Raw genomic sequence first — 15103 nt, 5'->3', positions numbered from 1 at the left:
TTCCGTAATTTTTCCATAATATTTTATTCAATAAATTTTTAGAAAATCTCATAATAAATTCTGTATCAAAACAATAAGCAAATTGATACCAAAATGAAATAAAATATCAGAATAATTTTATAGTGGGGTTGAAAATTCTAATCAAACGAGAGTAGGTAATATAATGATAAAATTTAGGTGGTACCTTCAACGTTGCCTTCCAGTATACTATGCCAGTAAAAGGCATTTTTCCACAACACAACTCTCCCCGCTAAATCTATTGAAATTTCATGAATCACTTGAACAATTTAGGAAAATTTGACAAAGCAAATTTCTGATTACGTTCAGATATTTGAATATTTACTATAAAATACATGTAATGGTGTTTATGATGAAATTTTAAGCAAATTTCCATATTGTGAATTGAAAATTGCTCCAATTATGAAAAAATTAATGTTGAGAATTCCATTTTCACAATTCAGTATTATTAATTGTACTTAAAAAACTTTTCTACCATCCTGTTAGTTATATAATGTAAATTTAATATTATATATACACAATATGAAAGAAATGAAAAGAAAAACTATTGAAATTTTTACCTTTTGGAATATGCAATTTATATACTGGTATGATACTGGTACATGCATTATGTGTGTGTGTGAATGTTTGTATAATATTGTATAAATATGGAATTTTTAATATCCAGAATAAATTTTATGAAAATCATCTTTTTTAAATATGCAGTTTAATGTATGTATTTTGTTTTTTTTTCTCTCTCTTTCTCTCTTTGAATAAATCTTGTACATTTTATTCACAATAATTACAATTTAAAAAAAAAAAATCCTGTTCACAATAAATGAGAAAAGCTTATAAAATTGTGTTTATGTACTTAAAAATATTTTTCATTTTTGTATAACTATACATACATACATAATTATTATCCTATTGTCTATATATACATTGTCTATATACATTTGCATAAATATATTTTATTTTAATGTAAAGATAAATATGTTATTTATAATTATGCGAAAACGAATAAATGAAAGTAAATACGTAAAGTCTTTATATTTTACTTGTATATACTTTATGGTTATTATGTAAATATATTTATGTACATAAAAAAGGATTCTCGATTAAAAATCATCTATACTATTTTAAAATTATATGATTATTTTTAATAATGTATTTTTGCAATTAACTGAAAGGATTTTATGAAATTGAATGAATATTTCTATATGTATATATATATATTATATGAAAAGTAAATTTTAATATAGGATATATGTATTGTTAATTTTACTTTTTAGGACTAATAGTCTGAGTGCACAGAAAATTATAATAAAAATTTTTAATGTATAATTTTTGAATATTGATTTTACTATTTTAATTCAGTAATTTTAATAAAATACCTATTTAATCATGTTTTTATTAATTCTTTTGTTTATAGTAACAATGAAATATTAAAATTTTAATAAAATTTTCAATATTAAATAATTTTTCCCGTTTCAGATGATTTAATTGTATCAGACACTTAAATAATAAATTATAGATTCATGTAAAATTTGGGATTGGTTTCTCTGATTGAATATTGTAAAATTCTGATTATTGATTATGCCGCTTCTTAACTGTATATAATAATATTGATTAATTTTGGTTTATTAAATTATTAATAAGCAAAAATTTAATTATTTTTTATTTTAAGCCTGTTAATGTTATAGAATAGGTTTTAAGGTTTTAATATTTTAAATAATATTTTATTAATAGTATAATACTACTGCTACCTTCAAAGGTTGACAAGAGAATGAATAAAAAGAACAATAAGAAATAATTCTCAATTAATAAATGACAGAAAGTACCTGCCGTTCACATGTAGTTTTATGTTTATATAATTCAGATAATACACAATCAATAGATCAATTCAAACATAAGTAAATTAATTTCAATTATAATATGAAAGTGAATTGCCAATATAAACTTGTAAATTTCAAATACACTAAATCTTTAACAAAGCATAATTTATGCTTTAATATCAAATCAGTCCTTTATTATTATTTTGTATATTAATTGTTACAAACAAAATGCGTACAATATATACATTGTGATTAAAATTTCAATTCGAAATGTCGATTCTAAATGGTATTGAACAATTTCCTTGTGGTGACAGCCATATAGTTTTGTTACTACTCTGTGACTCTCATTATTATTTTCATATTAATTCTAAAATTGAAGTTTAAAACAAAGGACACTGAGACAATGTTTTGTTATATAAAAATGTTTGTATAACAATATAAAAGAATGAAAGGTTTGGGAAATTTAATAAATATTATAAATCTGCTATTCTCAATAAAAAATTCAAAAATTTTAAATATAAAAACAAATTCAGTGTTTAAGCTAATTTTGAATTTTATTAGGATAATTTTACTTTAATTTCTTTTAAAATTATAATTTGATCCACTCTAATTAGTTATCGATTCTCTTTATAGATATTATTATTATTCTGAGTATACATTGTAATTATAGGTATGCTTAATGCCAAATACAGCTATCAGGCCACCAAGCTCAGAGAGCAAATCAAAAATAAATTCTAAATTTATATGGAATTTCAATGGAAAGTGTGTTGGAATTTATTTGTGTGAAGGAAATTTATCAATATTTTAAGCTCTACTGCTTATTAATTAATTTAAATTTAAAAAAAAAATCGATTGGTAAATTCCATCTGGAAAATGCATTTAAAAAAAAAATTGCAATTTAAAAAACAAATTAAGGAAAAACATACGAATTATATCAAAGTTGACTCGATTGAAGTAGTTCGGAAATATTTTTTAATACGGTGGACTTATACTTAGCAGGACAGTGCATTAAGAATTCTTTTGTAATTTTTTTCCGAATCAAAATTTTGGAAAATAATTTCAGCTTGGTGGCCTGATAGATATATATGGCCATACATTATGTATTGATAATAACATACAGATATTATTGTATATGTAATTGGTTAGTCTCAAAGAATATTTTGTACTATAAAGAAAATAATAAATTATGTATAAATTCTTACAATTTCTTCAATCATATCAAATCAGAAATTTTCATTTAAAGTTCTAGAGTAATTTAGATCTCTCAATAGTATAAAATTTTTACATCTCTCAAATTTTGATATCAAAAAATATTTCCAATTTAATTTTACATATTTAATTCAATTTTATATTTTATTTATCGTTTCGTTTAATATATTTAATATTATAATTCTATACAAAATTAATATAGAATTTTCTATATATTCTATTTATAATCAAGAGAAAATAGAAGCGGGCAAAATTTTAAAAGAATTTGTTGCATTTGTAAATAGTGTACAATTTTAGGTCAATAAATTTTTATTAAAAATCAAAAAAAGTTTGAAGTATTTCTATATTTTTTGAGAATAAAATAAATAAGCAATTTTATATAGACTTTTTAGGCAATGTAGCCTTCAGAACCCTTAAACCTAAAACAGGAATACATAGAAATAGATACGTGTTATAAATATAGAATTGGATGATATTACGATTCATTTCTTTTGTTACCAAAAAAATTTCTATATGAAAAAATAATGAAAGAATTATTAGAAGTGCAAAAACAAAATATTAAGAATTGGAAATATGAAATTGAAAAAAATTGTTCGAATGGTGAAATCCTTTTTCAACAAAAAAAAAGATAAAATAAATTTTATTTCTTTACATTAGTGAGCATATTTGTATTTATTCAAAAATTATTATAGAGAAAATAAAATATACATTTTCATAACTGATGATAGTGTTAATATAAAATCGAAAAAAAGGGAGAATATCCTTCCTTGTAAATGAAAAAAAAAAAAAACAATAAGTTCAAATCGAACCAATGCGTTGTAAAGTAGCACATATTTTTATAAGAATAATTAAATAGAAATTCCTTCATATAACTGCAAAACATGGAGAACATGGAGAACGTAATCATAAGAACGATGCAAAGCAGAAAAATTTAAAGAAATTATTTCTTGGAACTTTGCTCGAATCAGTGACCTACCCCTTTCTAGGCGAACGCTTTACCAACTGGGCTACAGAGATATGAAGAATTTACCGGTAAATTGTTCTTCACATTGCTTTGCAGTAATTTACTTATTTACTAAGTATATTTGTTTCCATGAGATTGCTATATACAATCTTCTATTCGAAACACACAATCACAAAAATATATAAATAGGTATTGTGCCTATTGAACTAATGATATCACTAATTGCCAATACAATGTGTAGTTGTTTATCTTTATTATTAATTCTTATAATCTCTTATCTATATCTCTTTAACGAGTATGGTACGCATATTTATTATTTAAAAAAAAATCTGTGAATTATTATTAACCGGATGACAAATTCATGTTATGATACAATTATTGCATACCTTCAGGATGTGAACAAAAATCAAATGAAGCATTAACATTATGGTCTAATTGAACGGTTGGTTAATTAAATAAGCTACTATAAATAATTTTCAGGTTTGATGAGAAAATTATTAATACTGACGAATTTTGCTTTTGTACAAATCTGGAATATATAACAGCTTCGAAAAAATAAGAAACTAAATTGTAAATTTTGATATGCTTTATAAACCCTTGCAAGGAAGGAAAAACGGATAGAACGACGAGTTGAGTAAAGGAAAATGCACATTTTTTTCCAATATTTTTGATTTTTTTTAATATGCTAAAAAGGAGAGGAGAGTATTTCATTTTTATCTAGTGCAGCATATAAATTTCATTTAATAATAATAACAAGGAAATAAAAAATATGTGCACTTGTATATTGTTGAAAAGAGAAACAAACAGAAAAAAAAAATAACAATAACAAAATAAAAAAAATCGATAACATGAAACATTTGTTGATAACTTTTCCTGTTTTTGGCCTACATTCGGACTCAAGGTAACAAAATATATATATATATATATATCCTTAACATAATATACATGTACCACATATAAAAACTGTTCACATGAACTGTTATATATTTACCAAAATACCAACATAAAATGCTACATTATTATTACATTGGTAATATAAACAAAATTGAACAGAAATAATGGTAAAAGGAAAATTTTTACAGGATTTACCAAAAATAAAACGTATACATATATACATAAACACGTGTATGTAAACATGAAGTAAAAGTAGGTAAACCTACTTTATAGTGTATAATATAACAAGTACATAAATTCACGATAGCATGTTAAAAATTAATTTGTTCTGAAATTTAAAGAGGCGTTATTTTATTTTCTGCATCGGTTAATGTAATTAATGTTAACAAACGAAATAAAGGGAACAAAAAAAGAGTAGCTACTATGTACAAGTACTTATTTAAATTTTCCTTAAAAAAAAAATTTTTTTTTTTCTTTGTTTGGGTTTTTTTTCAACTTAAATTTATTATGCTCTTAACTTTAATTGTGAAACAAGTAAGTATATATGTACTCATTTCACTGTTATATGCTCATACATACATACAATATATTTAAAATTAATTTTAATTTTCGAAATTAACTCTTTTCGAAAACTTAATGAATAAGTGTTGGCTTTTGTTAAAATAAATCTCTGTTATTATTTTTAAATATGATAAGCCTTAAGTATACCCTATACTTATCAATAGATCACTTATTCAATTTTTTTTAGTAATACTGAACAACATGTGAACCTTCTTACAATATTGTGGACCCGAGCTAGGGTTCTATTTGATTATACTGAAATTCTGTCAAAGAAGACTTTAATTTTTAACTCCTAGCATTCGAGATGCTACCAAACCCATATTATATTTTTATTTCTTAAATTTCTTGAAAATATTCGTATGTATGAGAGTTTACATACCCTTGTAATGCAAAATTCTGATTCTTATGTTTAGTTTCCATGTCCCAAATTTATTTTTTAATTCTTTCTCAAAAAGTATTGTTCAAATATTAAAATATTCAATCACTTTTCTAAAGAGAATTAATTTTCATAATTTTCTTTTCAATTAAAAATTCAACTGATAAAACAACAAAACCTCGAAAACTATAGTAGAAAATTAGAAAACAAAATAACAGTTTTTCAAAAATTATTACTAGTATTTCGAAATTGCGAGGTTTTAAATTTATTTTTTCTTAATTTATCTAGATTCCATGAAACAATTTTACGGTTCGGTTATATTCGTCGTAAATTTCACGAAACAATGCTTCGTTTACATTAATTGGGGACACTAAAAATTTCAAAAAAGTTTTTTCGAAATTGTAAAAAACGCAAGGTTTTTCTATTCTCTCCAAATAATGATAGCACTAAAACTTTTTCTAAAACATTGCTTTTCAAATATTGCTACTTAACTCGAAAAACTTTTGTTCTAAAACTCAAACAAATTCGGAACTGAATTTCGTTACATTATCAAAGACATAAGCAATTATAATTAGGAAATAGTTCAGTGGCCTCAAACACAAACCGCCTAACTCGAGTTAAGACAAAAATGAGATATGTTTACCAGCGAATTCTCCGCTTTGAGTTTCATATGCTCACAAAATTTGGTGGTTCTACGACTGTTGTAGCCGGAGTTATTGTCGAATTCACACATGACCTAACTCGAAATGGTAGCTATGTGCACTTGCACTAACCGCCTATTTCGAGTTAGGAGCAGAAAACATCTTTTTTATGTTTTTGACAAACCACTTATTTCGAGATAGGCTATTGTTGCAAATCAAAATTAGTGACATTTTTTTTTATTTGTATGAATTTTTACAACCGCTTATCTCGAGTTAGGCTTTTGTTGCAAAATTAATTTTGATTTTTTTTAAATACTAACTCGACATAAGCGATTTGTGTAAAATAATAATTGGTGGTTTTTTAAACTCATCTCGAGTTAGGCGATTATTGCAAATGCAATTATATTCCAAAAGGCTTCTTATGTTGAGTTAGGTTTTTATAACGCGTGCAAATAAGAACCAAAAACCAAAGTTAAGCGTTTAGTGTTGGAAATAATACATGATCAGTATAGAATATTTTTTAGTTTTTTATAATAAAAAATATTTTATAACGCTTAACATATTATTTTATGTGATATATAGTGTAGGTACTTTATGTCCATGGTTTAAAACTTGTTCACTATAGTTAAAATTAAATCTTATATTCAGCGACAAGTAAGATAGTTGTATTTTTTAACACAAAATATAAAACATCTGCAGAAGTTACCTGCATTATTAATGCTCTAATTACCCAAATATCCCATGTTTAAGATTTGAATTTTTTTATTTAACAATAATAATCTTGTAGGTCATTTCGTGATTTACCTGCGACAAATGTTTTTTTCAATTGACGGAGTTCCCATGTTAAAATGACACGTGGCTAGCTACCTGATGGTAGATTGTTTTGCCTTTGTGGTCTAACATAATTGTATTATTAAACAAAGTGTTGTCTTATTACGCCCTTGTAAAACACATGTTATTAGGAAGATAAAATTTTTGTGTTTAACAAGAGTTTTCATTCTAATTATTGTACTACAAAGCAATATTTTTATTATAAACTAGTAAAACACATTTTGTTAGAAAATTCAAATTATTGTAATTTGCAAGGGTTTTCAATAAATAAAACTGGTACATCTGGGAATAACAATATTTTGCTATACTTTTTATTACTTATTTCCGTGAGATCAAATTTCTTCAATTTTCAAATATTTATGATATTTTTGTTATTTCGAAGGAAGTATTTTTTACAAAGACAGTTATTTATTATTGTTTTTAAATGTGCTGATGTTGGAAATTGTTAAATAATGCAAAAATTATCCAATATAAACTTTATTCACGCTTAATAAATGTACGTTAAAAAATTTGGAACTTGCTAGGAGAGCTGAGATGATTGTGGCGGATATTATAGGTATTGCAATACATTTGAAACTAACATAACGGATTCAAAGTGTTTTAAAGCATAGAAATTAGCGAAACTGGTCCTATAGTAAATAAACAAGCATCAACAGATCTTACTTTGAAAACCGAAGTTAATACAGTTTTGAAAACCGCAATTGACTTTGGTCGTTGGGACTGTATTAACGATCCTGATTTTAAAATTGACAACATTCAAAAGCAAGTTTTCGGGTCCTATTGGGCATGTGAACATATTTGTAGAGATAAAAAAATATGAAAGGCTTTCTGCTTTTATTCTTTTAAGAAAAATCCTTTTACAATTTGCCGAAGAAAAATTCGCTTAATCTTTCGCGACCGGGCTTCCTGAATGCACTCAAGTACATGAACGCTCGAAACTGACTCGTGGTCAATTTGTATGGAGTGTTAATTGAAAAGTAAATGCTGACAGCTAAAATAAAAATGTCGAGCAAACTTACAATATTCTTTGTTTATTTGATAATCAAATACTTATATACTCTATGATAGGAGAGCAAATTCCGAACCAATTTACTTTGCCACAACTTTTTACAGAGATCTATATACTTTTTAGGGCAGAACTTAGAGAAAAACTGACTCACAAACCATTCTCTATATGTCTATTAATAATACGTCTCCAAGATTTAATTGTCACAAGTATCGAATTATTATTTTCTATACGAGTTCGAGTTCACTATCAAATTTGACTTTTCATTACAGTAGTTGTAATGACTCACACTCGATTTCAGTTTGCTTTCGATTTAAAAATTTTAATTAATTCGCATTTAGTATCATTATGAACAAGTAAGAAAGTCATATGGACATAATAAAATAACAAACACAAAACTCATAAACTCATTTTAGAGATTACTTTATGTGCTCATTTTTACAATAATGTAACAACTTTGTCAGATCCGTTGCACAATGAAGCCTTTTTGTAATTGAATTACCTTTTGAAATTCTCTTAAGTGGAAAGAGTCGCACCACAGATTTCAAAAAATTGACTTCCAAAAATATTTTACAAGAACAGTTTATACAAAGATTTTTTATATTTTAAGACGAGGTGTTAATTAGTTAGATTTTCAAGATATACTTCGAATTGAAGAAGAAGAGAAAATTAGTCCAAAAAAAGAAAAACTTAGAGTACTTGATGCAATTTATTGATCCTTTGGTTCACAAATTTTACAAAAAGATTAAGACTGGAGATTTAGCAGATACTCATCCATATTTAGTTGGAGAATCCGAGAGAGAATAAAAGATACTGTCACCTTTCTTAAATTTAATGAAAAAATTATTTTTAAACTTTTAGAAATAATTTTTACTTGAAGTTTATTCATTTTTTACCTCAATTTATGTTTTTAATGACAATGATTTGAAAAAAGAGTGAAAAATCAAATAACGTAAAAATAATACACATATTTCTTCCCTTTTCAATATAACTTAAGTCACCTAAAACCATATTTTCAGTTTTGCAACAACAGCTTAAGTCGACTTAAGTTTGACGAAAATACAAAAGTAATTTTTCACAAATCGCCTAAGTCGAGTTATGCTTTGCAAAGTGCTTTTTATAAATTTTGTATAACCGCCTATCTCACTTTTTTCATAATTATGAGAATACTATTAGTTGTTTTACTTCAGATTGTGAGTTAATCGCTTCCTTTTTTAATTATCTTTCAATCAAAAAAAAAATTGGTTCAAAAAACTTTACAACTTTTTTCAAAATTTAATTTAAAGTTTAAAATGCATTTATCTCGAAATCACTAAAACAGACTTAAGTCGTTTGTGCTTGAAGCCACTGAGTTTTTTTATGGTTCTATCTAAAAATTTCGTAAATTTTTAATAAATTGTATTTAATTATATAACAATTATCATTAAAGGAAAATTTCATATTAATTCAAATTCAAATAAGTATTCAAAATTCTAACAGAATTGCTGAAATTACTAAAATTATCTTAAAAATTTTTACATTCCATTTCATATTAAATTTATTAAAATAATTATATAAAAATATCTAAATACAAATGTAAATATATGAAAATATAAATAAAAATAATTAAATATAATAATCTTACCTTCTCTCACATCCTTATAAGGATCTTCAACATGTTTTTCATTATAAATTACAGAATGAAAACCTTCCGTTTTGTACGTATGATTTGGAAAATAATGCTTAGCATTTTCAATATAATATGAATCTTTATTTGTTATCACTTTACCCTCAAATACACCATTAATTATTGAACCGAATACTCGACTATTTTTTTCACCTATCACATGGCCCTCATATATATGGGATGTGTCCACATTTATTGGACCATTAGTACTGTGGACCTATTATAATAGAAAAAAAACAGAAAAGAAGAAGATATAAATAAAAGAAAATGAGAATGATATAAAAAAGAATAATAGTAATAATAATATTAATAAAATTTTATTTACTTATATAATTTTTATTATTTTATATATGGGTACATTTTATTATCATATAACTATAATAAAATTTATGTGGGTGAGAATAGGGGTTAATTGAATTATACTGTGAAATATATTTATTGCTCTTTTTTTTTAGTTTTGTATTGGAAGTGTAATTATCAAATAGAGAAAATTATTTTTTACATTTTGTTTCCAATAAATATGAAGCAATTACAAAGAAAATACAAAATTTTGCTTAGTCTTTAGGAATTTAATGTTGTCCTTAAATTGTTAAATATTTTTTGATTAAATTGGATTATTTTAATATTAAATTCTCTAGATTTTAATGATTATTTGTAAAAATATGAAGATATCGTAACTCGTAATGAGGTCAAAATTTTTTTTTTGGCTTTGTTTTAAAGTACACCAATATTATGATGCCAAATGAATAGCTCTTTTAACCCTCTCTTACGTTAAATAAACATTAATATTAATTGAAGTCCAGGTCAATTATTAATTATGTTAGAGACATTAACTGTAATGTTAGGAAAATTTTACATACAGTACTCATATTTTTAATATAAAAATAAAAACTCTAAATAGAGCCCATTAAATAAATTTTTTGAAGTAAAAATTCAAGTTGACTTATTCAAATATAATTATGACCTTCATGCAGTTAACTGCATTACGACTTATATTCTACAAATATACTATTATAATCAAAATCTAAATTTATTATATTATTGTATAGAAATTGAAAAAAGAATTTTCTTTGAAATTTTTTTAATAACTTACCTCTAACTTATCACTAAATGTTTCTAAATCACGTTTTATTCTAAGATGGAAATTTCTTCCATGTGCATTTAATTTTAAATTAATATAATGATCTTTGGTCACTGATCGTTTAGCCCTCATATGACTAGTGTGTATATGTTCATGATCGTAACTAAGTGTTTCATAATGCGATATGTATTCATTGAGGCGATTTAAACCTGAAATTAAAAAAAAAAAATAAAAGTATTACATTAATTATTTCATCATAAATAAATTATAATGAGTAGCTAATATTTATAATTTTATATAATGTAGTAAACATGTCAATGAATATTTGCTTAACACATTTACTCTCTGAGCTGATACATGAATAAATGTTAAGGTTGCATCAAACAAGATTGTTATTAATATTTGATACATTTTTAAAGTGTTTTTACTACTCCTAATATTCGAATTGAGCGAAATTAAGATTAATGTATAATGTTAGTATGTTCCATGTTAACATTATATTATAAATGTATGCATTCTGTTAACTAATATATTACTAACTGTAATTATAATATGATTGTAATAAGGTAACAATGTTAAATTTGTCAAATTATAAATTAACATTGCTTAAATTACTTTAGTATTTAAGATAATTTATTTGATCTAATTTATAAAATGTGGGTATAACGTGGAGAAGAACGAATAACCCAGGAATAATTTTACTATATAGAAATTTTGTGTTTGCTAATTTACGTTCGCAAATAAAACGTAAAACGAGTTATGTTACGCGCTTACAATTTAATAAATTTAAGAGGTGTCATATGATTCAGTACATTATTTTATCACTAGTAGTTTCAATTTAGATTTTTATCAATAAAACAATATAAAACTAGAGTCTCAATGCTTTGAGAACAATGATTTGAGAACAATTTTAATCGACAAAGAAATTCTTCGTCTTCAATAATATTATATTTAAGGTTTTAATTAAATTTGGACAACAATTAATTATTAAAGCAGCTCGTTTTAATTTAAAAATACCGACTAGAAAGTTAGTTTAAAATCAATTTAATTAAAACCAAATAAAATATTGTACAAAATATTATGAAATTTTAAAAAATTCAAAACAAAAAACTGAACTTGGATATATACAAGGGTTCGCTTATACATTTTAATGAATTAGAATTAGAGCAGTTTTTAATGTTCACACACTTAATAAATTTAAATTCTTTGCTGTTTATAATTAAATTTCAAATCTTTGTCTATAAACAAAAAAAAAAAGGAAAACCTGTAGAAAAATTTTTTATTTAATTTTTTAGAATTTTTTTTCTTTTGAAATTTTCTTTTTTTTTTCTATTTTACCTAACAAAAATTTTCAACAAAAGATTTTAAGAATACTAGAGATAAAGTTGAAAATATTTTTGAGTTTTTCATATTAAAATGCTTTGTAAAGCCAAAAGTTTTCCACAGGCAAAAATAAAGTAAAAACAGCAAAAAAAAAAACAGAATTATGGTCTTTCAATAAAATTTTCTCTGTACTTTGTATTCCAACTTTATTTTTACCTTTTCCTGTCCTATTTGTTGGAATTTTTTAATTATTATGATCAATTTTTGCTTTTTCTTTTTTCACATCTCTTGTACTTTAGGGTGGAATTTTCTTTTCTTTTTTTCATTTAGAATACAAGTATAACAAAGGAGGAAAAAATCGCGTTTATTGCGAATGAAATTTAATAAAATCTTTTTGATTTTCTTTATTTTTTTTTCCTTTGGAATAGAGAATTGAATATTTGTTATATTGGTGTTTATTAGAATTTTTCGTAACAAAAATTGGTATTCTAGTAAAGTCTAGTAGTTCTGCAAGGTAATTAAACAACACTAAGATGTCCTAAATTAATAAAAGGAGAAACATAATATTTTATGTCTGTGTATATTAATGAATTGCAAGTTTAGTTAAAATAGGAGAAAATTACGTTTATACTGAAACACTGTTCATAGGTTAATATTAAAAGTTCGTAGTATTTTAAATTTAACATAAAATTGTAAATTTTCTTTTAACAAATCAAGCTTGTAATTAGAATTTTTTGTTCTCAAAACTAAAGAATTAAAACCATTGCAGATCAATTGCAAATACTAGTTTATAATTTATTGCATAGATTTAGGAAGAGTTATTTATTTATTTAACTTTATTAATAATACAACATATTGAAATATTTGTAGTAATAAAACACCGTTATACCTTGCCAGTTGTGGGCTATTCGGAAGAGTATTAAACAGAAAGGTAATATATAAAATTGTATGTACGACATACTGGTATAATTAAACTCCTGGTCAAATTAAGGCATGTATAGGCGTATTTTTAAATGAAAACTTTTTGTCTTCAAAGAAGTCATAAAATTCATAGTGTCGAAGAAATTGCGTTTTAGAAATCTGACATTTTAAAATAAATGTGTAAATTTTATTAAAACAATAAAATAAAATTAAATATGTGGCAACTATTGCAAATTCATACGTAATTCTCTTCCGTTTATTCTCTTAATTTTATTGCTATATTTTTAAAAATTCATTTAAAGAAGGCGATTTCTTATGTACTGGACAACTTAAATCAGATTTTATTGCTGCTTCTATCTTTTGAACATTTGCTTTAAATTTTATTTTTCATTAAATAAAGAAAATAGAATTGAATAAACGTGATTTTAGGAAAGATGACAAACACATAGGACAAAAATTCTTTCTGTTACTTGTCAGGACACTTAGTGGTTGTAATTACACTTAAAATAACAAACATAAAATCTAGTTTGCAATAATGGAAATATTTTGTGGCGCTATAGTATAAGTTAATTTTTAAAAGACAATTTTTGTAGCTCTACTTTCTTAAACAATTTAAGAAAGTTGGGCTATTGAGAAACTTTGGACTATTGAGAAACTTATCGTTAAAAATAAATATGAGCATACTCAATTTTACAATAATTTTACAATACCAACTAAAATTGATTAAATTCACGTTTTCACCGATTATACTAGATATTTAAACTCTATACCATATAAAATATAACAATGGCAAATGGAGATATTTGCATTTGTGTGTATAGAACAAAGATTTACAATGTAATTTTTTCATTGTTCGGAAACCCCCTATGATTCTATGTACAAATAGTATATGATATTTTTTTTAAATTAAATTTAAAATCGTTGTACGAAAACTGGTCCCAAATTAATCAAAAGTATAACATTTGCATCAATCATACAAATTTACATTTATAGATATACCTGAATTCTGATATTATATGCCAAATCTGTACAATATTTATGTAACTATATAAGTATGTATGTTGATAACAAATATTTTTTCATAACAAATAATAGCAATCTTTTTATTATAAATAAAATTAATGCTTTCAATCCTTTTTTCAAGTCATTGAAAGACAGTTTGCATTCGAAAGTACAAGAAAATTAAAGAAAGAATATGAAAGGAAGTTAAATTAAAAGAAGAACAAGAAGAATCAGTGTTGCCTTTTAAAACGTTCTTATTATCATCGTTACTGTCATCGTCATCACCATGTTGCATTTTATACAATATATCCGATAAAAAGCGCCATCAATAGACAAGAAGGGAAAGTATGTTTATATACGAATGTGAGTACGTCAAGTTTATTTAATTTTTTAACAGTTTGAAGCATTGCAATGCAACTGAAATTTTCCTTTCCTTTCATTTTCATCTTTACTTTTGTATTTGCCTTCATTTCTCCCATTTCATTTTTTTTTCTCTTTGTTTTATTTCGATTTTATTTGTACAAAGAGACAAAAAGGAAAAAAAAAATATCTTTGATGATGACGACTTGCCTTGCAATTTTCCTTCTCTTTTTTTAAATTTTTTTTTTATTTTATCCTTATCCTACAAAGAATAAAAAGGGGGTCAAAAAGTTTTTGGTTTTTCTTTTTTTTTTTTTTGTTTTCGTTTTCCTTCCTTTATGAATGGAGTATCAAGTATTTCAATATTTTTCTTTATTACGAAGATAGTATGTAATGCATGTATGTGGAGTTGTGTATATTTAACTTACATTTTAAA

General features: G+C 24.3%; 1 protein-coding gene across 1 annotated transcript in view; it reads right to left on the bottom strand.

Moving 5' to 3' along the window:
* The window catches only part of LOC129606026 (disintegrin and metalloproteinase domain-containing protein 10), a 61505-nt gene extending 46903 nt beyond the window's left edge, over positions 1-14602 (bottom strand). Inside the window, exons 1-3 of the mRNA XM_055516078.1 lie at positions 14548-14602; positions 11074-11270; positions 9939-10197 (exon numbers count right to left, since the gene is read on the bottom strand). Of these exons, the coding sequence (XP_055372053.1) occupies positions 9939-10197; positions 11074-11270; positions 14548-14602 (511 nt within the window). The remainder of the gene's footprint in view (positions 1-9938; positions 10198-11073; positions 11271-14547) is intronic.
* Positions 14603-15103: the final 501 nt, after the last annotated feature.

Source organism: Condylostylus longicornis, unplaced genomic scaffold (genome assembly GCF_029603195.1).
Source record: "Condylostylus longicornis isolate FDR11 unplaced genomic scaffold, ASM2960319v2 ptg000017l, whole genome shotgun sequence".
NCBI lineage: Eukaryota > Metazoa > Arthropoda > Insecta > Diptera > Dolichopodidae > Condylostylus > Condylostylus longicornis.
The sequence above is the reverse complement of the archived record's forward strand: the minus strand, read 5'-3'. Positions and strand labels throughout refer to the sequence as shown.